The sequence below is a fragment of the Podarcis muralis genome, chromosome 13 (genome assembly GCF_964188315.1).
Source record: "Podarcis muralis chromosome 13, rPodMur119.hap1.1, whole genome shotgun sequence".
Taxonomy (NCBI): domain Eukaryota; kingdom Metazoa; phylum Chordata; class Lepidosauria; order Squamata; family Lacertidae; genus Podarcis; species Podarcis muralis.
Window position 1 is genome coordinate 20,460,942 of NC_135667.1, and position 24,104 is coordinate 20,485,045.

Here is a 24,104-nt window from a genome sequence, read left to right on the forward strand (position 1 = left end):
ACCCGCTGTAGTCCTTTGCCCTATATAAAGATGGCAGGTGCGTCCACTTTCCTCTCCCCTCCCTCCTTGTCACTGATACGCTGTTGCGTTAATTGTTTTTTTCTAACTGCGGTTCGGTTATAAAGTGTTCACACCCCGCATTTAAGCATAAAAGCACATTTCTATTTGGCCCGCCTGAACGCATGAGCTTTCCTTCCCGTCAGTGTTTGTGGTATAATCTGATTGGTGCACTTTGCCCACAGACGGGGAAGATCGCAAAGCCGCGGCTCTTGGAGACCATGCCCTCTACCAAGATGGCGGCAGAAGCGTCCGCGGACGTGGCGCCCGTAAGCGTTCCTTGCTGAGGCGCTTTCTGCCAGAAACAAGGATGGCGGCCGGGGTGGGTGTGAAGCGGCCTAACCAAGAGGGTGGAGCAAATGGAGCAGGAAATGACGGTTTGTTTTTCCGGAAGTGGCTGTCAGGGAGAATGGAGTTAGGGGGCTGCAGGGTGAGGGAGGCCTTCCCCGCAGTGGGGCAGGGCTGGCCAGGCTCCTCGGAGAAGGGGAGGCTGGGGGGAGGGTTGGGTTTCCCCTCTCTCGGAGAGCTCACATTTGTCCCCCAGGAGCGGAGCGGGAGGGTCTCTTTCCTCCTCTTGAGCGCAGTGGGAGGTTGGTAGAGCGGCTCTCTCGTCCCCTCAGCCGGATAAGTTAGTGGGGAGAAGCGGAATCTGACCCCTTTCCTGGGTGGAAGTTCCTAAAAGGCCCTTGCTCTGAGTTGTCTTCATAAAGTCGCCCTTCCTCTTACTTTAGTGTTATTGAGGGGGCCATAAAGTATGTTCCAGCAGCCTTAGTTTGAGGCAGGGCTTCTCTTCCCCAGCTGCATTCTACAGAGGTGGGTGGGGATGCCAGTGAACCTGCTTCTTGTGCTGACCTCCTGTTTTTTTCCTGTCCTCCTCCAGGTTGCATTTGAGAAGGATGGTGTCTATTTACACACCAGCGCAAAGCGTCATCCTGACCAGGATTCCCTGATTCCGGGGGTTATCCGCATAATCGAGAAGGTTGGTTGAGGTGGGATACGGGTTGGAGTTGGAAAAGGGATGAGGGACGGGTTGTGCACCCAAGACAGGAAAAAGGTCAGCGCATGTGGTGGTAGAATTTGGTCGGTATAGATTTCAGCATTCTGAGTACGTCGGGCTTTGATTTTAAAGAGTGTTCCTAGCGCTCGTGATTTCAGAAGTAGGCTTGAAAAACTGTAAGCTGTGCCTGGTGACATTGTGAAAAGGTGTAGGCAGTACCTGGTGACATCTTGGAATATAGAGTGGGTGTAGTCTTGAAGAGATTTCCCACTAATTGGGGATGAGTCACTTTCGTAGGAGAAGGAAGAGGTATACAGAGGTGGCAATCCTTAGTGCTCAACATAGTTTCTTATTCTTCCCTGAGGCTTGGAGAATCAGTAATGCTATTTGACTTTCCTTAAACTTATATCATCAAGGTGTTCAAATTCAGATTGCATTGTTACAGCATCTGGATTGTTTTAGTAAAGTGTGTGTACACAGTTATGGATATCTTTTTCATGACTCTCTCATGAGACTGTCTTTCTCCATTTATTCAGGGCTCGGATACTTTGCTACAATGGACACCCATAGAAGAGTCATCAGATGCTGCTCAGATCACATATACCAAGAAGGTGAGGCCCTCTTTCTTGCTGGTATAGACTTCTACTGGTATATTAAATCTTCATCACATTGTGTCCTAATAACTTGAGTAATAAAACATCATCTAAATAAAGCATTATTTAGACTAGTGATTCGTTAAAAAGTTTTGCCTGTATTGGGAACTGGTGTTTTCGTTTCCTTGTTCTTCTCATATCGCATTGCCATAACAGATTTTTTAATTGGTTACTGGGGGAGAGAGCTGTAGGACAATGGAGCAGCTGCTGAGACTGCCCCACTATTTGAGTTGGTGTAGTTAGATAGTTGTTCTGGGCTTCATTCCCATTAACCAGGACACAAAGCTGCAAATGTTATTCAGGAATGTGCCTTTACTACTTTATGATTTGCACACAGGGGTCTATTCCCTGCTTTCTCCACCCACCCCCTCTCTAGGAGGATCGTGGAGAATGAAGTGATGAGGATATGCCAGTTCTCTGCTGTTCTATTTTCTAGAAAGGATGCCATCTTTTCCTCCTCTGTTGATCAGAGCCTGGAAATGGTAGAACAGAAAAAGTATCCTGTGATAAAGTTAAACCAGCAGAAATGTTGGACATTTGAAACTGCTTTATATTGAGTCAAACAACTGGCTCAGGGCTGCCCACTACAATTGGCGGTGGCTCTCCAAAGCATCAGACGGAGATCTTTCTCAGTCCTCCTGCACTAGATCTCTTTAATTGGAAATGCCAGGGACTGAGACTTTCTATATGCAAAGTATTACTGATTCTTATGTTTTAAGACAGGAACACCCTAAGGATGTGTTTATATCTTTAGATGCTCATTTATGGTTTTGTTCAGGATGGAGAATGATCTTCTATACTGTTTCCCATTCTCTTTACATATAACAGTGCATTATTATTTTTCCTAACAAGGAGGACTGTGTTTAGAGAATCCTGTGAGTTCTCCTTTATTTCTCATCCTAGGAAGTAGCCCCTCCATTGTGATGCAGAAAGGGAGCAGGGCAATTTCAGGTCTGTTAATGTTCATAAAGACAGGGATGTACTTCTGTTTAAAGAGGAGTCTGTCCTTCCACACCTTCCACGCTCAAATTCCTCTCAGTGAGACCAAGAGTTCAAAGTGTATTCCATTGAATTCATAATTTGTGTGAGCACCTCCTTGAAGATCATGATGAAATATAAGGAATTGGGTAGCTTCTGAAAGCCCTGATCTCTCTTTCCATTTTCCAGGACCCAGTGGGCTGCCAGACTGAAGAAGAAATCTTTGATCCGGGGTATGAACCGGACTGGGCTGTGATCAGTACAGTGGGGACCCGGGCTCGGGCTCAAGAGGAAACAAATGGTAATCAAAAAGATGTCGGGGATGTTTGCCCCTTGGTATACTTAAGTGGCATAGTACAGGGATTGCTGGTAAAGATGCAGCAAGGGATACAGGATGGAGGTAGGGGAGAAGAGGTAGCCGGCAAATGTGGGATATTCTTTTCTGGTTCTCTTGACATCATCCCTTTTATATTTGTGCTTGGCTTTCCCCTCTCCAGCAGCTTCCGGGCCCAAATCTCCAGTCCCACGTGGCCAGTGGGCCTTCTCCCTCAGCTTGTCTGAGCTAAAATCCATCCGCAAGAGCAAGCCAGGTTTGGGCTGGTCATACCTCATCTTCATCACCAAAGACGGCATCTCCATTCAAGCCCTGCACTTCCACCGTGGAGGCACCAAAGCCCTGCTCAAGGCCCTCTGCAAATACATTATCTTAGCCACGTGAGTGAGGGTGGTGCCGGGTACCTTATTTGTTCAAAAGATAAAGAAGTAAAGAGAAAGCTCTTAAGTCAGATGTGGAAGGCGCTGCCCGACTAGCCTTCGACTTCTGGGCTATATTACTCAGGATTGAGGCAGTCAGTTTGCACGAACTTGGAGGCAGGGAGCACTTTCCCCAGCACTGCAAATTAAAGAAGAAAAATAATATATACAATATTCAGTTCTGAACTAAAAACACCATCACAGTAAATTAGTTGGACTCAGACTGGCGTAAAATGTTTTCACAATTGCTTGTTAAAAGCAACAATGATGAGGCCATCCTTAGGAAGGGGATGTGATAGGTGCAGAGCCATCACTGAAAAGGCCCTGCACATGGTGCTCATTCACTCATGGACCTGAAAGGAGGGCTTCTGATTTCGCTAATTTTGCAGCTTGTCCAGTTGGCAGTGATCCTTCAGATAACCTAACAGTTGCTGGAAGGCAATAAACTCACTGTGGTTTCTCTTCTCGCCTTGCAGCTCCCCCAAAGATTCCCGCCTCTACTTGGTTTACACACATGATTCGTACGCCCTCTCCCACTCCTTCGATGAGCTTCAACTCTTCGATGACAGCTCTTCCAACCTTGTGTCGGTGAGGTTCTTCTCCAAAATGCCCTGCAACTGCAACTTAAGTTCTAGTTTAGTGGTTCCCAATTAGCAAAGTACTGCGGATCCTCTGTTTTTGAAAAGCCAAGTCATGGAACCCCCTACTTCTGAAAATGTTGATATCTCTCTGGTAGTTTTGTTATGTGAATGGCGCCACCATACCCTCCAACATGTCCCAGTGCATGTTCCTGCCATGCTCTTGCATGAGTCATGTGACCCGCATGAGAACACGACTCCCCAAAACAGGATGGATATGTGCCATGGACCTCCTGGTCAGGGGTCCACAGACCACTAATTGGGAACCACTATTCTAGAGGATTAGAATGCAGAGAGGGTGTGCTTGTGTGGCCTGGCTCTGTGGGAGAAATCTAAAGACTTGTGGCAGTAGGATTATGTGGGAAGGGACAAAAGCTATAAACAGGGAGGCTTGTCTGTTGTAGGTGCTGACGCTGGTTAGAGCAGGGAGTTATGGGAACACGGGCTCCTGGGTTTCCTTGAATGAATTATATTAGAACAAGTTACAGGTAGGTAGCTGTGTTGGTCTGCCATAGTTGAAACAAAATAAAAAAATTCCTTCCAGTAGCACATTAGAGACCAACTAAGTTAGTTATTGGCATGAGCTTTCATGTGCATGCACACTTCTTCAGATACACTGAAACAGAAGTTGCCAGACCCTTATATATAGTGAGGGGGGAGGGGTATTACTCAGAAGGGTGGTGGGAATGTGTGCTTGGTTGATAGGTGTGGTAAACCTGTTACCGACTGCAGTTGGTCTTACAGGAAAAAGCAAGGGGTGAGATGGCTAAAAATAGCTTTATCATGTATAATGAGATAAGAATCCAATGTCTCTATTCAGACCAGGTCTCTCCATGGTTTTAAGTTTGGTAATATATATATTACCAATACACACACACACACACACACACACACACACATATTCGAACAAAAAGGCAGTGATGGTAAAAAGTTGGTGTGTGTTTTGTATCTGGAATATTGATTATTGATGCAGAGCTGAGAAACCCAAATTGAATCTTAATTCAGCAAGGCTAGAATTGGGCAGCAGGCCAAAGGTGACATGTGGCTGCTTCTTTTTTAAGCCACCTTCTCTTTCCCTAGCGGTTCCTGCAAGATCCTTATGCTGCCACGTTTGGTGGCTTCTCCAAAGTCACCAACTTCTTCCGTGGGGCTCTGCACCATGAGGACGGCGTCATCCAGCATTCCCATGGCGACCCAGCTGCTGCCAATGTTGAGGATGAGACAGGCTTTGAAGTTATCACCTGTGTGAGTGTTGGAACAGGTAGCTCCACTGTGGGGCAGTGGAGGGGGAGAGGAATGGCACCCAGTGTATGTTTGTGTGTGCTTCTCTGTAGGCCAAGAGATCTTTGGCCATCTTTCCTTACTCCCAGCCACCCGCTCACATCTACTGGCTTATGATTGCATCAGAGGTGACTATTTGGGAGCGGTTGTGGGAGAATGTGAGCAAGGAAATGGGGGTGAATGCCAGAGAGATGTAAGGGTGGGCATGAGCCCCTTTGCAAGAAAACCCTTTCCATCGAGCGAGGACCAAGCAATCCATTCACACAGAGGCCTAAGGAGATTTGCGTCATGCTCACCCCAAACTCACCACCATCACACTACAACATTACAAGGCAGGCTTGGTGGTTGAAGCAGTTAGCCTCGTCTAAATGGTTTGTGCTGGGTTTGTGAGTGGGGCGAGGCCTCTGTTGACCTCATTCTTCCTTGGAGCAGAATCCAGGGCCTTGAGCTTCCATGAATATACATGTGACTGACGTAATTCCTGAGGGCTAGAGAACCAAGACTGTGGCTTCAAAAATGCTCTGATATCAACCCATGTGTTCTTGGAACCCTCATGTTCTGCAGAAGCTTACTGGGGAATCTAAGGCAAGAGGATCAGTAAGAGTGGGCAAACTTGTAAAAGTAAACTTTCCACTGTTACTGATCTTCCTCCACAGCATGCACCAATCTGAAATGCTTTCTGCTTGTCTTCTAGACCAGTTCTTCCCAATTAGCTAAGTGCTGTGGACACCCTGCTTTTCAAACGCCAGGCCATGGACCCCCACTTTTGAAAATTCTGATCTCTCTGCGGTAGTTTTTGTTGTGTTACAGTAGTTGTTTTATTATGTGCCACGGACCCCCTGGGTAGGTTTTGCAGACTCCCTGGGTTCCATGGATCCCACCATTTAGGAACCACTGGTCTAGATCCAAACATAGACAGGCACCCTAGAAAGTTTCTTCCAATCCTTCCAACGGTGCAGGGGGTTTTCAGCAGGCATGCGTCAACATAAAAGAGAGGTCCCCTCCTCCTCGCTTCTCACCCCTTTATTGTCTCCATATCCCTTGGGGGGTGTCTTTCCTTGACACTTCTTTTTAAGTTCCTTCCTCTTTTCTGCCCCGGCAGCAGGCACGGCTAGGAGAGCGTCCGTCTGTCCAGCGGGAGGCTCCCGTCTCGGAGCAGGAATGGGAGCAGCACTTGGACCCAGATGGGCGTGTGAGGGACCCCGTTGCCTTGCGCAGAAGGATCTTCGCTGGGGTGAGGCCTGTGGGGAGGAGAGGGCGAGAGGCCCTTGGTTGCAGGGGGAATTGGGGGTCTGTGCAGAAGCGTGAGTGGCTGCCTGTCAGGCCAGGGATATATGCAGCGTGGGGCCGTGTTGGTTTCCTTCCCAACATCTTAGTGTCGTTCTTTGACACTTGGCCTAATTCACCTTCTCCCCCCCCCCCCCCCGGTGCTCCTCTTCCAGGGTCTCAACATGTCATCACGCAAAGAAGCCTGGAAATGCCTTTTGGGCTATTACTCATGGGACAACACCAGTGAAGAGAACAAGGCACAAGTGAGGCGGAAAACGTAAGTCTGGGTCAGGGTTATGGGGAAGCCAAAGGAGTACTGGAACTGGGGTTTGGAAGGAGGTGATCAGTCTGTGGGTCAGCATTTAAGCTTCTGAACTCTCTTAACAACTTCCTTCCCACGTGTGTCCACAGGGATGAGTACTTCCGCATGAAACTACAGTGGAAGTCGGTCAGCGAGGAACAGGAACAGCGGAACTCCTTGCTGCGTGGCTACCGCAGCCTGATTGGTCAGTATAAGTTCTGGCTCTTGTTCCTCATTTGTTAGGAGTTCAACACCCCTCTTTGTCACAAGAGATATTCTTGCTTCATTTTTGTTTTTCGTCCTCTTTCCCCTGCCTGACAGCACAGCCTTGTGCGCACACAGCAAGAGGTTGGCAACCATAAAAACACTCTGTGGTAACAAGTGGGCCATATGCAAGAGACCTTCTGGATCAGTCCAAAGGGTTACCTAGTTCTTTGTCACCCTGTTTCCAGCAGTGGCCGGCCAGATAGATGCATTAAGAGAGCTCACAAGCAGGAAGCGAAGGCAACAGTTCTCTCTAGCAACAGGAATTCAAGAGGGGGGTATACTGCTTCCGAGGATGAATGTTCTCTTTAGCAGTTGTGGATATTAGCTGATAAATGAGAGTATTAAAACCCGTGCCCTATGAATCTATCTTCCTTTCAATGCCATCTAAACCAGCAGCCATCACCACATCTCGGGGCAGTAAAATTCATGGATGAATTATGCATTGTGTGAAGAGCCATTTTCTTTTATCCATCCTGCATCGATTGCCAATCAATTTAAGTGACATTCGCATTCCAGGATTGTGGGAGGAGGGGGAGAATCTCGCTCTTTCTCTCTCCCCCCCCCCCCCCAGAATTCATAACTTTATAAACTTCTCTTTTGCCCCAATCATCTCTTTCTAAACTAAATGGATCCAAACACTTTTGCCTCGTTTCTTAGAGGAGGTACTTCAGCTCCTTTATTTTTTGGCAGCTTGGCTTTTTGCCTTTTTAAAGGTTGGGACTAGCAATGGAGGCTGGTCCTTTAGGGCAAATGGAGCACTGCCCTGCCAAACTCATTCTGCCCTTAGCACCCTGGATGTGGACAAAACTAGAATGGGCAAAGGTCGTAGCACAATAGTCAGAGCCTCTGTTTGGCATGCAGAAGGTCCCAGTTTCAATCCCCAGTGTCTCCAGATGGGGCCGGAAGAGAATTTGGTCTGAAGCCACGGAGGGTTGCTGCTAGTCACTGTAGGTAGCTGCACCCGTGGACTGACCCTGCATAAAGCACCTTCCTGTGTTCCCAAAATTAGTTGGCTCTCATTGGCTCTGATTCCACCTGCTGCTGGTCTCCCCGCCTTCTGCCCCATGAGGCATCAGCCACCACATTGGGGTGGGGGGCAGGCCTAGCAGAATTGCACATAGTTTTCCAAATGTGACCATTCCATAGACTTCCATAAAGGTGTTAGGACAGCCAAGCTGTCTTACTTTCAAAACATGGGATAAGTGTGAACCCCCCCCCCCTTTAAGGGGAAGTACCATGACTTTAGCTTGGAGCTTTCTGCATAAAAAGCCTTTGCTCTGCCACTGAGCTGGGGGCCCCTGGAGCTTTTCCTGGGGTTGTGCTTCTTCAGCTCCTCTCAGCTGTGTGTTGCTACTTTCTCTCGCTCATTTGCCTCGTTACTGTCCTGTATTCGTCATTGCTTTGAGTGGCCTTTGGCAGAAAGGCAATAAACGAGTTTTATGGATAATTCATGGGGGGTGTCTGTCTGCCTTTGCAGAAAGAGACGTGAGCCGCACGGATAGGAACAACAAATTCTATGAGGGCAGCGAGAACCCTGGCCTAGTGCTCCTGAATGACGTGCTGATGACGTATTGCATGTACAACTTTGACCTGGGTGAGTCTGGAGGTGGGGAGGGGACGCCAGCAGTGTGCCATTGTAGAACCAGCTTAGGTTCGGGAGTCTTTGGCTAGTTTGGCCTAGGAGGGCCCCTTAACTACCGTGGGGGAGGGGGAGAGTTGGAATCCAAAACCTCTGGAGGGCACTAGCACAGGGAAGACTGTTGCAGCCTTTTGCTAGGTTGGAGGTGGTATGTACCGTCTCTGATCTGGTCATGCTAAGTGGCAGCAGAATGCATTCCAGAATCTCCCATGGTGTCCCAAGTCGCTTGTACTGTTTCAGATGCTGTTACGCTCCCTTCTACCCTTCACTAGTAAAATCCAGAGATTTTGCACCACAACTCCCATCAGCCCCAGCTGGCGCTGCCATGCTATGCTGATGGAAGTTGTAGTCCATAGCATCTGTAGCTCACCAGACTGGGGGAGGCTAGTCTGTAGTAAGAGAGCCTTTTGTGGATGATTCCCTTAATGGTCTAGGCTACCCCAACAGTTGCCTGTTCTTTATGATCTTGGGCCCAAGCACTGCTGTGTGTATTCTGTGCTAAAATAAACCATCACCTGTTTTCAAGCTTCACACAGCCACGTGGACTAGAAACTTGACTCTAGTATTCATTTTTCCCCATGAAAATGAAAACTGAAATACTTGGGATACTGAATTCTATGCTGAGAAGTATCCACAATGCAGACAGCCCTGCAGACTTCTCCGGCTAGTCTTTTATGGGTCCTCTTAACGCTCTGAACCCTCACCAGTCCTGTAATTGTATCTCTCATCCCGTCATTCTGCAACACCCTAGTAGAAAGAGAAAATAACTTGGTGGGCCTGCAGCTTCAGTTGTAAAAGCCAGTGGCTTCATGTCTTTTGCTTCCTTGCACAGGCTACGTCCAAGGCATGAGCGACCTCCTGTCCCCCATTCTCTACGTCACCCAGAATGAAGTGGACGCCTTCTGGTGTTTCTGTGGTTTTATGGAGCTGGTGGTGAGTACATGGCCTGGGAGAGCTCAGAAAGGGCCTTGCAGCTGTTCCAAATGTCACCTTCTTTCCATAAACTTGTCCACATACTCTCAATTTCTACCCACAGCACCGCAATTTTGAAGAAAGCCAGGAGTCCATGAAGCGACAGCTGTCTCAGCTCAATTTGCTCCTCAGGGTGCTGGACCCCCCACTCTGTGACTTCCTAGGTACTTGTGCGCCTAGTTCTGGGACTGCTGAAAGCTGGGTGGTTTTAACATATGTTGTCTGGAAAGGACAGGTCTCCTGTTTGTGGGTGCTTGTTTTTAATAACGAAATATAGCAGGTGAATTTGGAGCTCCTATTCAGGTCCACAAACTGAGCCCACCACTTTCTTTGCTTTTTATTTTTCTTCACTTCCCCAGCTTTGTACATCTTCCCTGATGAAGAGTTCTGGATAATTCAAAAGCTTGCCACAGTTGTGTGTCATTTTGACTGGTTTCAATAAAAGGGTGTAGGGGTTCAGTTAATTATTTTGGGGCTCTTTCATTTAGTCTCTGGCTAATTCCTTCAAAAGTTTAAAGGAAGCAAAGACTGAAGCAAGTGAGGCGTTTCTTAATCTTTGGAATTCCTGATTGTATAAAACAATCTGTTACTGACTCCTGCCCTTCTTGGCTACTTCTCTCAGACTCTAAGGAATCTGGCACCTTCTGCTTCTGCTTCCGATGGATCTTGATCTGGTTCAAGAGGGAATTTGCCTTCTCTGAAATTCTTCAGCTATGGGAGGTGAGACTGAATTAAGAGAAATGAGTTTGTTTTTGTTGGTTTTGTGTGGGGAGAGGATCTCTGGCTGGGGAAAACATAAGTTACATTGTCATGATGGGATTTCAGCATTGGAAAGGCAGGAAAAATGGGAACAGGAGAGAGAATAAACAGACTTCTGGTTTGCAGTGTTGGGGTTTGAAAGTAGAGAAGGCAGCAGGGAGGGATGTTTTCTGAAGAACACAGCCTCAGCCAGTTTGGCTAATGGCAAGAGATGATAGCTGTTGTCCAGTGGTTTTCAACCAGTGTGCCGTGGCACCTTGGGGTGCTGTGAATGACGGTCAGGGGTGCTGCAGGCAACACTGGCCTCTGTCCCTTTTTCCTTCCCTTCCTCCTCTGATGCCCTCTTGTGTCTCTGCCTCCCAAAGGCTTGCACAGCTGTTTGTTGCAGTAGCCCTGGCTACAAGCTCCCCAGGTAAATGGTGCTTCTGGGGTTGGCCAGGGGGTGCTTCCCAGGTTCCTGTGGGGCAGTGAGGAGGCACCTCTCTTTGGGGCGGGGGCAGCTCAGAGACCAGGGACAGCAGCTGCGGCTGCCCATAGGACTCCTAAGGAGAGGAGGCTGAGGCAGCACTCCACAAGGGAGGGTGTTTGAAAAAAGGTGAAAGGCTGCTGGCTCTGCAGGCAGTGGGTGACATAATGGCACCTGAGCCCCACAGGGGTGCCGCAGAAAGAATGTAGTTGGTCAAAGGAGTCATGGGCTCAGAAAGGTTGAAAACCTCTTCTGTGGTCTATCAACATCTGGAGGGCCACAGGTTCCCCCTTCCAAGTCATATACAGTTCCTAGGTGGTCTTCATCTAAGTTCTGGCCAGGCCTGGATGTATTAAGCTTCAGCAAAGCATTCTAAGCATTCTAAGCCTTCCAGCCAAATGTTTCCACAATCCACTTGAGGGCTGCATCCTCATAGTGCTCCACAGGGATGCCAGCATCCTTCTTACTTCTCTTGACCACAATCCCCTAGCCATTGGGCTATATATACAGGGAAAGGCCATAGCTCAGTGGTAGAACATCTGCTCTGCATACAGGAGGTCCCAGCTTCAATCTCCAGGTCAGACTAGGAGAGAATCCTGCCTGAAAGAGCTTCTGCCAGTCAGTGTAGACAGTACTGAGGTAGATGGACAAATGGTCTGTCTCAGTGTAAGGCAGCTTCTTGTGATTCTGTCTATAAGAGGCAACCCTTAGTTATCGCTGGTTGGGTTTACTTCTGTGGGCATGTTGGCTTTCCATGAGCCCCTTGGTCTCCTCAGTCTATGGTTAGCTGAATAGAATTGCCTGGCACATCCTGTATCTGCACTTTGAGCATGGGGTGAAGTGCTCGTGGGACGCAAGCTGAGAGGCACTCCTTGGCACACCCAAAATGTCACCTAGGATCTCTAGGAGGACCACCTGGACTGTGCGCTGCAGCCACTTGCCAGGGGTGAGCACTATAGGTGCAGTTTCAAGCCAACAGGATATTGAGAACTTGGAAGGAATATTAGGGAGTGCCTGTGAGTTGCTTGTGTGTGCCTGGACAGTCCAGATGGTAGAGCCCAGCTGTGTCATCCATGGGTTCCTTGGGAAAACCTTTGCCCTCTTCCTTCCCCTCAAACCCCAGAGATCACCTGGTAAACTGGATCAGATGGTTATCCAGTAACTAGTTTTACCGCTGGAACTAGTAAATACAGCCTAAAACAAATCAGATGTCTTTAGCTGCAGAGCCTTGCTACAGCCATGAGGAATAGTTGCTTTGGTTTAGAGGTCCGGGTTATTTATAGCTCCTCCAGCTTTCAGTTTCTAACCACCTAGTTCTGAAAAAGGTTCCATGCCTCCCCTTTCGCCCCTGATCAGAACAAACCTAGTTATTTGAACCATGTACTTAGGCTTAAAAAAAAAGTCACTAAGTATGCAAGGTTGTGTTCAGGAAACAAAAAAAGGAAAGCAAAATGTTGTTTCTTACTTAATTCCTGCCCTAGATGAAGCAGGCAGGTGCTGCAGCTTACTTGGTTGCAGGAGAGCCGTATCAGGGAGCAGACGTAGAAATCTCATTGTCCCTCTTTCTCTTTGACGGAGGAGTGCTGCGTGAGCATCTTGCTAAAGCTGGTTTACTCTAACCTGAGCTGTGTTCTTGTCTGGGGCTTAGTCCGAGGGCACAATATGACCTAGGAAGCCCAGGCTTCTAGCCAGCCAATACATATCAGGGATGACTTCCAGCTTCTGGGGGACGTCGCCCACCAGCAGCTACAAGCAGCTCGTCCCATTAGAAATAGATTCACTCTGGCTAATGCAGAGCCAGACATTAGCAGAGGATTACACCCGGCAGTAGTGTACAGAACACTCCTGACAATGGGTTATGGTGCGCTTCCTCAATCCATGCCGTGTGTCTGTCCCTCTGATCCCAGGTGCTGTGGACGGGACTGCCTTGCCCCAATTTCCACCTGCTGGTGGCTTGTGGCATTCTGGATGCAGAGAGGCAGGCCCTCATGAACTCTGGCTTTGGCTTCAATGAGATCCTGAAGGTGAGCACTGTGGAGCTTGGGGGCCTAACTCTTGCCATGCGAGGGCTTGTGTGGGCTTAGGACAGAGATGGGGAAGCTCCAGTAGCTGCTGGACTCCCACTCCCATCAGCACCAGCCAGCTTGACCAATGGTCAGGGGCAGTGGGAGCTGTGGTTCAGCAACATCTGGATGACTGCAGGTTCCCCATACCTGCTCTAGTACATTAAGCCATGCAATATTCGTAGGTGGTTGTTTTTTCTTTTAAGAAGCAAAAGGTGATTTATTCGCTACACCTGCTTCTGAAATGTATGGTCAGGGTTGCTCTGAAGGCTCAAAAGCCAAAACAAACAAGGGCCCCACTCATTCTCCCTCCCTTCCTCCCCTCCTCGTGGCTCTTCGTTTTCTTGGGCCCGGCTCCATTCTGCCAGCTCCATTCTGCCTTTGCACCACACTGCAAAGTTCCTGCTGAACGCTTAGATAGCAGACGAGCCATAGTACGATCCATCTGTTTGGTTAAGGAGCAATGCTTATCTTTCCCCCCACAGATCTCGGTCTTCCCCAGGAGCGTCTTGAGCTTGGCCCTTTGCCTTTCTGTATACCTGGCTTTCCTCTGTAAGGCTTTCCCAGTCCACTTTGCATAGCACATTCCTGACTAATGCCACTTGTATTTTTCCAGTTGTAGCATTATAACTGGAAGCTATTTTCAACCCTTTGCCACAACCTGCCCTCTCTCTCTCTCTCTCTCTCTCTCTCTCTCTCTCTCAAAAAGTGCATTTCTTTCTGTGTTTTTCCCCTCCCCTTTGTTGTTCCTAGTTAGCCTTCTGAGTTTCTTGATTTCTGTGTCTGCATTTTCACAGCACATCAATGAGCTTACCATGAAGATGAGTGTGGAAGACATCTTATGCCGGGCCGAGGCGATCTACAGGCAGCTGGCAGCTACTCCAGTGAGTCTTGCGCTCCCCCCGCCCCCCAGTCCAGCATGAATGAAGACCTCTGTACCTTGGTATCCTCTGAGGAGGCGTGGAGCCTCTAAGCATTCCTTAATGCTGCACACCTTGGGCAAGCCAACAGTCCTCTATCCTTACCCTTGGCCACCTCATAGCAAAACGGACACATAAAATAATCATGATCTAGCTAGCAAGCTTCTGCGAGTGAACAAGGTAGCAAGCATCTCGCTTGCTCAGGGAGACACATTAAGCAAAATGGAAATGCAGCCGGTTCCCCTTGTGGCTTCAAAATATAGCACTACCGAGAGCAGATTTAAAGATAAGGGTTGCCAAATGGGAGGCGCCAAAACTCAGCACAGTGGGCCCTCCATGCCATGCATGTCATCTTTTCTTACAAACAAAAATGCTTGCTGCCTGGAGTGTTGCTGACCAGGGAGCCAGCCAGCCATACCCTTTCCCAGGGTACTCCATTGCCAAACACCCTGGTATCCCTCCCCTCCCGCTCCAGTAGTAAGTCAGTATTCTATGTCCGATGAGCATTCTCAGTCCTTATGATGTTGTTTTTTGAGGGTTTTCCCTGTTTTGGGAGGAGACACAAAGAATGTTGTTTGCCACTGGAACATCGACTCTGGGAACTGGACCCCTGTTAACTTTCCCCACTGTTATCTGCATGCTGGAAGTTTAAGCTGGGGTGCTGAAGACACTGCTCAGGGAACACACGCAGTTTGGCATTTCATACCATACGTAATCTACAGAATTCACTGCCCCTAGGATGAGGTGATGATACCCTACACACTGGCTGGTGTAGAGTGGTTCTGTCAACCATGGCCAGGAGCTATGATGACTAAGGGAAGCCTCCACATTCAGAAGGAGCATGAAAACCAGTTGCTGGGGGACCCTGCAGGGGAGAGGGCTGCTGCCTCCAGGCCCTGCTTGAGGGTTGCCAGAAACATCTGGTTGGCCATTGGGCGATAAAGAACCCTGGATTAGATTGACATTTGGTCTGATCCCGCAGGACTCTTCTTATGTGCCACACTTCAAGGGTTTGGTTTTTGTTGTTGCTTTTTTGTACATCTTATTAAAGGAAGCTAAAAGAATGAATTCGGCTCTAAGGGCACATTTGCTGGTGGTTCTCCAAGGTCTCAGACAGAGGTCTTTTCTCTTGCTACGTATTTGATCCTTTCAGCTGGAGATGGCAGTCATTGAACTTGGGGGTTTTCTGCCTGCACGTGGTCCCAGCCTTCATATGCCACTGAACCAGTGTGAAGCCGAGCCACACCACTGTGGCAGTGTGCTTTTGAATCGGGTGTGAGCCAGAGGGGGTAACTTTTCCTAACAAATAAAATCTCTGTTTTCCCTTTCTCCCAGGATTTACCCCGTAATGTCCAGGAATTGCTGGGGCTCTCTGAGGGCAAATCTCCAACCCCCAGCACTGACACAGCCAGCTCCCCGCAGCCGCTGTCACCCAGCCAGGCCCAGGAGATGGAGCTGACGGACAGTGTTTCCCCAAGCCAGCCAGACAGCAGCATCGAAATCCTGCCTACTGAGGAGGCCTCCACCTCACAGTCTCTCTCTCCTTGAAAACCTGTTGTTGCCGCTGCTGCTGCTGCTGCTGCCGCCACTACCACCATCTTCTTAACACAAGCACTTTAACCAGATAAGGGTGAGGGCTGGGAAGCGAGGCAGAGTAGAGGCTTTGGGATGTGTGTTTTTTTCCTCCCTGGGGTTTAATTAGTCAAACAAACATCAACCCTCTCTAAAGGCAAGTAGGGCTTGGGAACGGCTGTGTTCTTCCAGAGTTCCCCAGTGCTCAGTGTGCCTTTCCCACAATGCACTGGGGCATGGCCATCTCTCTTAGAATGCAGAAGGTCTCGCTTTTGAGGTCAACTTCCTTCCCGGGATGCGCAGAGACAGAAAGGAGCAAGTTGAAGGCATCCATGCCTTTCTCTTCCACTTTGGGTTCTGAAGTGTTGCAGCTGAGTCTCCTAAATTCTCCCTTCTGTTCCCGCTGCCTTTTTTCATGACGTACCTGTTTTGCTTCTATGTCATGCGCACCTCCCTCTGTGGCATTTGAGGCTTGTCTACTAAGCATCAATCTGATGGCGACATCTTTATTATTATTTTTGTTACTGTTTCCGGTTGCTAATGAAACCTGTGCCTCAGCCCACAGAAGCTAGGAAACACAAGTTCTTTGGCAAAGGGAAATGAGGGGCAGCAGATCAGAGCAGCTGGAAATGAGGAATCCTTAGCAAGAGGCTACTTGGTGTAGGGAGGCTTGGTTCTCGCTGAGAAGAACATGGAGTTGGTGGTTACGGCAGCGGAGGCTGCAAGGCAGAGCTCTTAGTTCCTTGGTCCTTTGCCAGGGAGTTCCTGTTGACGTAGCTCCTTGTGCTTCCCTCCCTTGGCTGGAAGATTGTCTCCCTCCCTACTTGCCGCATTCCTTTTTTTAGTGGGTTGCTTATGAACTGACAACAGTTGGATTACGAGGGGAAAGGATCTCTGATTTTGTTCTTCTGTGCCTCTCCAGCCTAGCGGGCATGTGGGTTCAATGCTTTGTCTGCATATGCCCCACTTCTGATTATCGAACTGCATCCTTCTCAGCCCTTACCTTGGCTCCTTCATTTCCTTTATAACATAACATTAAAAATGTAGTGTCACTCATTGGCGTTTCTGTATCTTGGGTGGAAAACTGCTCCGAGCTGCTCATGTTGGCTGGGCTGAGCTGAGAGGTGTGAGGGAACGAAGGGGCGGGAGTGTTTGACATCCGTTTCCCCTTTCTTCCTAAAATGCTATGCTGCACGGACCTCTGTCTCCCACAGTGCATATGCACTCCTCTTACCTTCGCCTGCGTTGCTTATTTAAAACTAGTTTGATCCCTTGGTTCTCCCAAAGATCCCTCAGTCATCAAAGTGCTGCTCCTTCCAGAATTGGAATTCCTAAGCTACCCAAAACAGAAGCCCACAATAGCTTTGCCTACTTGCAGCTAGGGTACACCTGTGTCTTAGTGCATGTAGAAAACCACGGAGTCTGTGTGAGACCACGACATGTCATTTTGCCTTAGGAAGTGTTTCCCAAACTTGGATCTTGTTGGACTACAATTCCCATCATCCCTGACCCACTGGCCCTGGTGGCTAAGGTCGATGGGAGTTGTAGTCCAGCAACAGCTGGAGACCCAAGTTTGTGAAACCCTGCCGTAAAGTATGGTAAGATGAGGTGATTTTTCACTCATTTCTGCTCCCCAGTGTGGGTGCCTCCACACCTCCAAACAAAGCAAGAGCCAGCCTAATCTCCCAAGTGGTGAGTGAGATCATATTACCCTGCCGCTGTGTTTTCAGTGTAGATTCAGTGGTCTCAGCTGTTGGTTGTCACTTGGAACATAGCAAACTGTTCCAATATACTGCCTGGCAGTGGCCCTCCAGGCTTCTGGAAGGCGCTTCTCTGTCCTGACTGGAGATGCCAGGAACTGAACTCAAGTCCTTCTGTATACAAAGCACATGCTCTGTTACTGAGCTATGACCCCTCCCCAGCTTCCACGGAACTCATGGATTTTAACCCCTGCAGTACCAAATGTTTTTGTCTTAAAAGGTAAAGGGACCCCTGACCATTAGGTCCAGTCACAGATAACTCTGGAGTCTTACCGCTTAATAAAGCCTATCTGTTGTTATTGAACTCTTATGGGGGAGAATGGAAGACCTAGCTAAGAGTCCTGAGTTCAGGGAAGGGGGGAAAAGGCAGTTTAGAAGGAAGGTGGGGTTTCTGATAAGAAAGGACTTGGAAACTAGAGCTGTTGCCTTTGGCCTGTATGGTTGCGCTGGGAGGTCAAAATAGGTCAAATACTCCAGAGAAGGGATTTAAATTACGTAGTGTATAATGAGATAAAACTTGAGCCCTAAAGCTTCTAATTCCTAGCCGCCTGTGTCTGAGGCCTCAGGCCAGAGCCTTGTTAGAGTAAAATTATAAACTCAAGCCAAAAAGCAGGGGCCCTGGTCAGCTTAGTTGTCCGAGGCCCAGAGCAAGTGTATCTGGCTGCCCGCCCCCCTACTCTGCATGGGCCTGATTTCTGGTGCCACTAAGATGCTTGAAAAGAAAAGCAGGCAAGGGACCACCCAAGATTTGCCAGCATGGTAGGTTTCCATCAAAAAGGCCATGTGGGTTTGTTTGTTTGAAAAAGAGTATACAGTGGTACCTCGGGTTAAGTACTTAATTCGTTACGGAGGTCTGTTCTTAACCTGAAACTGTTTTTAACCTTAAACACCACTTTAGCTAATGGGGCCTTAATTCGTACTTAATTCGTTCCGGAGGTCTGTTCTTAACCTGAAACTGTTCTTAACCTGAAGCACCACTTTAGCTAATGGGGCCTCCTGCTGCCGCCGCACCGCTGGAGCACGATTTCTGTTCTCATCCTGAAGCAAAGTTCTTAACCTGAAGCATTATTTCTGGCTTAGCAGAGTCTGTAACCTGAAGCGTATGTAACCTGAAGCGTATGTAACCCAAGGTACCACTGTACTGTATGTGTTTTGCTGCTCATCATTCCAGAAGATTGGCGCCAAAAGAGACCTTGAATATTGGGATATTCTCTGGATGGGAAGTGGGTGTACAAGAGCTAGTGTGACTGGGATCCTAGAAGACGGAAAGGCCACGGGGGGCTTGGAAAGGAGGCTGTGGGACCCAGGAGAGGGAGGATAGTTGTTGGGAGAGGTGGCCTCTCCATAGCTATCTTGGTTGGCAACTGGGAGGAGGGGCAGGGGAGAGCAGAGAGCAGATGGTACATTCTCAGGAGACTGATTTGGCCCCAGGGCCATCCAGTTGCTAACCCTTGTGTGTTCAAGCTGCTGTCCGAGAGTGGCCTAGTTGCACGTGTCCGTGTTGCAGAAAGAGGGCAAGCTTCAGCCTCTGCAAAAAAAAAAAAGAGAGAGAGAGAAAAGTAATCATCTACTTCTTCACCTCACAGTGGGTTTAAAAAGAGAACAGGCTTGAGAATTTGCCTTTTTTTTTTTTTACAGTCTCTGCAGCAGAGCAAAAGAGACCACTGCAGTGAATGCAGCAGCATTGCTTTCCTCTCTCCTCTTCTCTCCTCTCCTCCCTCCCCCCCGCCCAGCGCTGCAGGAGAGTAATGCAGGGAAGTGGTGATGCAGTACTAACTGGCTATTCACACAGTATCACAAATCTTGGCTATTTGCCTGGCTTTCCTTGCGCTCCTGTGCCCTCCTTTTCTCTCTTGCTTGCTCAGACATCCACCGGTGGGTTTGGGGATGGGGAAGGGGGTGGGTGGGAAGGAGAGAGAAGGAGCCTCCGCACAGCACTGCAGGGGGAGCTGGATCTTGGGTCTTCTGTCCTCTTCTCGTGTCCCCAGTGCCTCTAGCTGCATTCATAAAACTGCCACTTGCAGCAACCTGGTTTCATTCATAAAGGGGGGGGAGGGGGGAGAGGAATAATTCAGCTGCAGAGTCGGAGAAGGAGGTCAGAGCGGGTGAAGAAGAAAAAGATGAGAGGACTGCATCTCCCACAGCAGCAGTCCTAGATACTGGGGGCATCTGCAAAAGGGGGGATAACAGCCAGGTCCCTGGCTGCCTGCTGTTTTGTGCACCCCCCCCCCTTCCCTTCTTGCAGGCAGCTGCAAACCCATTTCCCACCTGAACCTACCCTCAAGCTACTGCTCCCTGCTACCAAATGGGCGTCCCAGACTACCTTGCCCCCCTCCCCGCAGAGATGAGAGCCAGGGAGAGATGCACCTCCATTTCAGCTCAAGGGTCTGGCTTGCTCTGCCTCCTTCCTGTTAATATCTGCAATACCCTGGCCTTTATATAGCATTTTACAGACTTTGACGTGTGTCAGATGCATTCATCCTTAGGCTGGAGCTATACACGCAGCAGAGAGGCTGTGCCGTTTCATATGACAGGTGCAGGAGGGATGTTACCTCTAATGCTCTCCAAGGCTCTTGGGTTGCCTACTTGCAAGTAGAAAGCAACCAGGCTAGAGATCTGGCTGCCGTAGTTCTCCTTTGTATACCAGTTGCTTGTTTTCCTGATATACAGCTTTTGGCAAAGGCCGAGCATCTTAAAATGGTACCCACATCCTGCAAACCGATCCAAAAAAAAGACCAACAACCAATATTGGTGCATAAGATAACATTTTTTAAAAAAGCAAATGCAATTTCTTCAGAGAGCGCAGGGTCAATGTCTGCAGTTCTCTTCTGCTTTTATTCTCACAACAACCCCATGAAGTAGGTTAGGCTGTGTGTGTTTGTGTTTGTCTGGAACTGGCTACAGGTCAGTGAGTTGAGTGAGTTTTTCTTCCCAGTTTTAGGCCTTTCCTGCACAACACATTTAAAGCGGTACCATACCACTTCAAACCAAATAACCCTGGGAATTGTAGTTTGTTAAAAACCCTTGACAAGTTGTTCCCCTCACAGAGCTACAGTTGTCGGAGTTCCCTGGGAAGACGGATTGGCAGTTAAACCACTCTTGAGATCTGGAGCTCTGAAGAGAACAGGGTCTCCTGAGAACTCTCAGCACCCTTTGCAAACTACAGCTCCCACAATTCTTTAGGGAAAGCTACGACTTTTTAAAAGTGATAAGATGCTGCTTTAAAGGCATAGTGCAGAGATGGGGGCCTTAGGTTGACAATTCTACCTCCCATCAATTGCAGGGCTGGCTTTAGCATGTGTTTTGAACCATTACAAATTAACTTTGGTTTGTAAAAAAGGAAAGAAAAAAAGTCCTGTATCTTCAGAATGTCTCTGCACATATCTTAGGAGTTCTTATTTTTTGTTTTTTGGGGGGGTTTTTTGCTGCATATTGGAGAACTTCCTAGTGGGATCTCAAAAGAAAATGCAAGGGTAGGAGGTTTGTGGGTTTCAGGTCTTACTGCTCCCGTTTGTTTACTTCTGCAACACACAACATTAGTCACATAAAATGTATGTTGCTGAAACTAGCTTTTCTCCACACAATTTTTTTTTCTTAATGCTGACTGTACACAATATAAGCATAAGCCTCATTCAACCAGGGCATCACATTTATGGGGCTAGCTAGAGTTAAAGATGCTTGGGAGAAAGCTAGTATTCAGAAGCACTAGTGCCTCTAACTCTGGAGGCACAGCCTAGCCATCTAAGCTAGTAGCCATTGATAGTCTTGTTCTCTGCGAGCTTGCCCAACCTTCTTTTAAAGCCATCAAAAGTTGGTGACCATCGCTGCCTCCTGTGGCAGTGAGTTCCACAGTTTAACTATGTGCTGTGTGAAGTAGTACTTTCCCTTCTCTGTCCTGCATCTTCCCACTTTCAGCATCATTGGTTGTCCATGAGTTCTTGTGTTATGAGAGAAGGGTAACAACTTTTCTAGGGACGCGGGTGGCGCTGCGGTCTAAACCACTGAGCCTCTTGGGCTTGCCAATCGGAAGGTCAGTGGTTCGAATCCCTGTGACGGAGTGAGCTCCCGTTGCTCTGTCCCAGCTCCTGCCAACCTAGCAGTTCAAAAGCAAGCCAGTGCAAGTAGATAAATAGGTACCGCTCCGGCAGTAAATGACATTTCTGTGTGCTCTGGCTTCCGTCATGGTGTTCCGTTGTGCCAGAAGCAGTTTAGTCATGCTGGCCACATGACCCAGAAAAGCTGTCTGTGGACAAACACCGGCTTCCTCGGCATGAAAGCGAGATGAGCACCGCAACCCCATAGTCTCCTTTGACTGGACTTGAAAGTCCAGGGGGTCCTTTACCTTACCTATGTTATAAGAAAATAGGTAAAGGTAAAGGGACCCCTGACCATTTGGTCCAATCGTGGCCGACTCTGGGGTTGCGGCGCTCATCTCGCTTTACTGGCCGAGGGAGCCGGCGTACAGCTTCCGGGTCATGTGGCCAGCATGACTAAGCTGCTTCTGGCAAACCAGAGAAAATAAACTGCTCCTTTTCCGTTATGGGGTACCCAAGAGCTTGTATAGAGTCCTTATGTAGGTTTTCTTTCCATAGGATAAAATAACAGAGGCCAACCAGAGAATATTGAGAAGCAAAGCAGCTCGTAAGCCTTATCTTTATTAAACTGTTGCAACAGGGTGCTCACCCCCCCCCCACGCAGGAGGGAGGAGGAACCCAGAACATTGATGTGCAAGCACCACCTACCCTATAGCTCAAGACCACCCCCCAAAACATCATACATACATCACAGAAAGAAGTGGTCCCCAGCAGAAATTTGAGTGTGTTGCTTCTCTCCTGTCTGCCAGGATACCTGATAATGCCTTATCTGATTGCCTTTTCTTGTTAGCCTGGCCATTCCTTTGAGATTGATAGTGTGCTCAGCTTAACATATACTTGCCAGACTGTATTTACAGGGAGGTGTGAGCCCCTATAGTCCAAAGACAACTGGAAAGCTTTTCCCATTTGCTTCCTCCTTTCAGATAAATATTTGAGGTCAATTTGGGAGAGTCAAAATGGCTTCAGGATTGTTCTCCTGTACTATTTCAGACACGTGGTTTATATACTTATGTATGTGTTTGCCTTGTACATTTATGAACATTTATTAAAAATATATAAGACCTTAGAATTCCTATAGCACCTAACAACTTTGCTCTTGCCACTTTCTCTATGCCGCACATAATCTTCTAAACTTATTGCGCGTCTTCTAATGGTTAGCCCATTGGGGTGAAGAGGTCACCAGACTCTGCTCTAAGTCATTCTTCACCTGCCTCTGCATCCATCCTTACAACCAGTCCAGGAGACTAGCTCTGGCTGTTGGCTTCTCCTCTCTGCTGTGTCCCAAGGTTGCCCTTTATGGAACTCAGCAGCAGCAGGAGAGCAAAATTAGAACTAGTTTACTTCAGAGTAAACATGCCTTGGATCGTGGCTGCAGAAGTGGTTGCCCTGTTTAAAACCCTTGCCCAGCCCTGGCCTTGGGTAAATCATTAATGGCCTCAGTTCCCCCCTCTGTAAAATGTGGCTACACCAGTTGGCGTACTTTCACGGGGCTCTTGTGAGACGGAGAATGAGGACTGACTGTGTAAAGTGCCTTCTGCGCTGAGGGTGCTATTAAAATTCTGACAAACAAAAAGCCGTGAGTCCGGTGCAAGCGACGGAAGGGCTCCTGGGTGCCAGGGGCACCTTCTCGATCCGGCACGGCTAAGGATTGTGGCTGGCAGCAAAAGATTTTAGCGGCAACAAAAAAATTGCATTAATGTCCTTCTCGGCTTAAGCTACAGGAAATCTAGGTCACCCCAGCAAAGCTGCAACACGCATATCCACACCTCCTCTTCCATCGCTGCCCCAATAGAGGGGGTTTATTTCTGGAACTGCAGCCCCCGTTATGCAACTGCCTGTGTCCCCGGGGAGCAAACCTATTTTTATCCAGGCTGGGAGCATGCATGCTGTGACATCCAAAATCAGACCCCACTTCAGTAGTGCCATATGTACCCCAGGCCAGGGAGCTGAGTCGGCCACCCTCCACCGACCTCCTGTCTATGTTTTGTCTCTGCTCAACTTCATCCAGCTGTTAATGGTCCTTTATCCTTGCCCAGAAACTAGATGCTGCCTATTTAATCCCAGCGCTGACCTAGGTGGCTATGCCAGGTCTACCCATATTCCTGATCTACCTTCCATCCCACAGTGCCAGAATCCAGCCTTGTGTTGGTCTTCATCCGCAGATCCCCACTAGGGTTGTCAAGCAGCCAGAACTTTGCACATTTGAAAAGCTGTCAAAACAGGAGCTTGCAAAGTCGTGGGGTGTGTGTGTGTCCAGTATTTGGATTTTTTGCTGATATTCATTAGACTACGTAAGATGCAATTTGCCTTTTTTAAAAAAACAACTCTTCTCCCTCTGAAATATGATACCTTTGGTAGGCATTCTGCACATGCTCAGAAGCATTAGAGTAGTTGCTCTTAAGCAACCCTTTCTCCTCCTTTCCTAAACAGGACTGGAAGACTGGATAAAATATATATTTAGATTATTTTTTTTATTAAAAAAAACCCCAACCTTAGTAAACTATGAAAGGAAAACAAATTAGCTATGGGGAAAAGGTTTAGAAATGAAATTCCCTCAAGGCTTTCAGCTGCTCTGATATTTGCTATATTTTTAGCACACTAAGTTCCTCTTCCCCCTCCCCTGCCACATATTTTATATTCAGAATAACAAGCTTGTGAGGTGGTT

General features: G+C 48.3%; 1 protein-coding gene across 7 annotated transcripts; it reads left to right on the forward strand.

Moving 5' to 3' along the window:
- Nucleotides 1–278: 278 nt before the first annotated feature.
- TBC1D17 (TBC1 domain family member 17) lies at nt 279–16,641 on the forward strand. Of its 7 annotated transcripts, none has more exons than XM_028751765.2 (17): nt 279–326; nt 938–1,036; nt 1,591–1,665; nt 2,875–2,986; nt 3,183–3,399; nt 3,915–4,026; nt 5,157–5,321; nt 6,460–6,591; nt 6,800–6,903; nt 7,038–7,132; nt 8,672–8,788; nt 9,666–9,766; nt 9,870–9,969; nt 10,428–10,525; nt 12,938–13,054; nt 13,891–13,977; nt 15,349–16,641. In XM_028751765.2, the coding sequence occupies exons 1-17, from the start codon at nt 279–281 to the stop codon at nt 15,559–15,561; spliced, it is 1,992 nt and encodes a 663-aa protein (XP_028607598.1). In that variant the 3' UTR covers nt 15,562–16,641. The 7 variants fall into 7 exon arrangements, with proteins under 7 accessions (XP_028607598.1, XP_028607599.1, XP_028607600.1 ...); XM_028751766.2 differs by having other exon boundaries at nt 6,463–6,591; XM_028751767.2 differs by having other exon boundaries at nt 3,186–3,399.
- Nucleotides 16,642–24,104: the final 7,463 nt, after the last annotated feature.

Bases quoted from the DNA above. Each gene is read 5' to 3' on its own strand.
- TBC1D17 (XM_028751765.2), top strand. From the start codon at position 279: ATGCCCTCTACCAAGATGGCGGCAGAAGCGTCCGCGGACGTGGCGCCC. The intron at 8,789-9,665 runs GTGAGTCTGGAG...TTCCTTGCACAG, and splicing joins CATGTACAACTTTGACCTGG to GCTACGTCCAAGGCATGAGC. The intron at 9,970-10,427 runs GTACTTGTGCGC...TACTTCTCTCAG, and splicing joins CCCACTCTGTGACTTCCTAG to ACTCTAAGGAATCTGGCACC.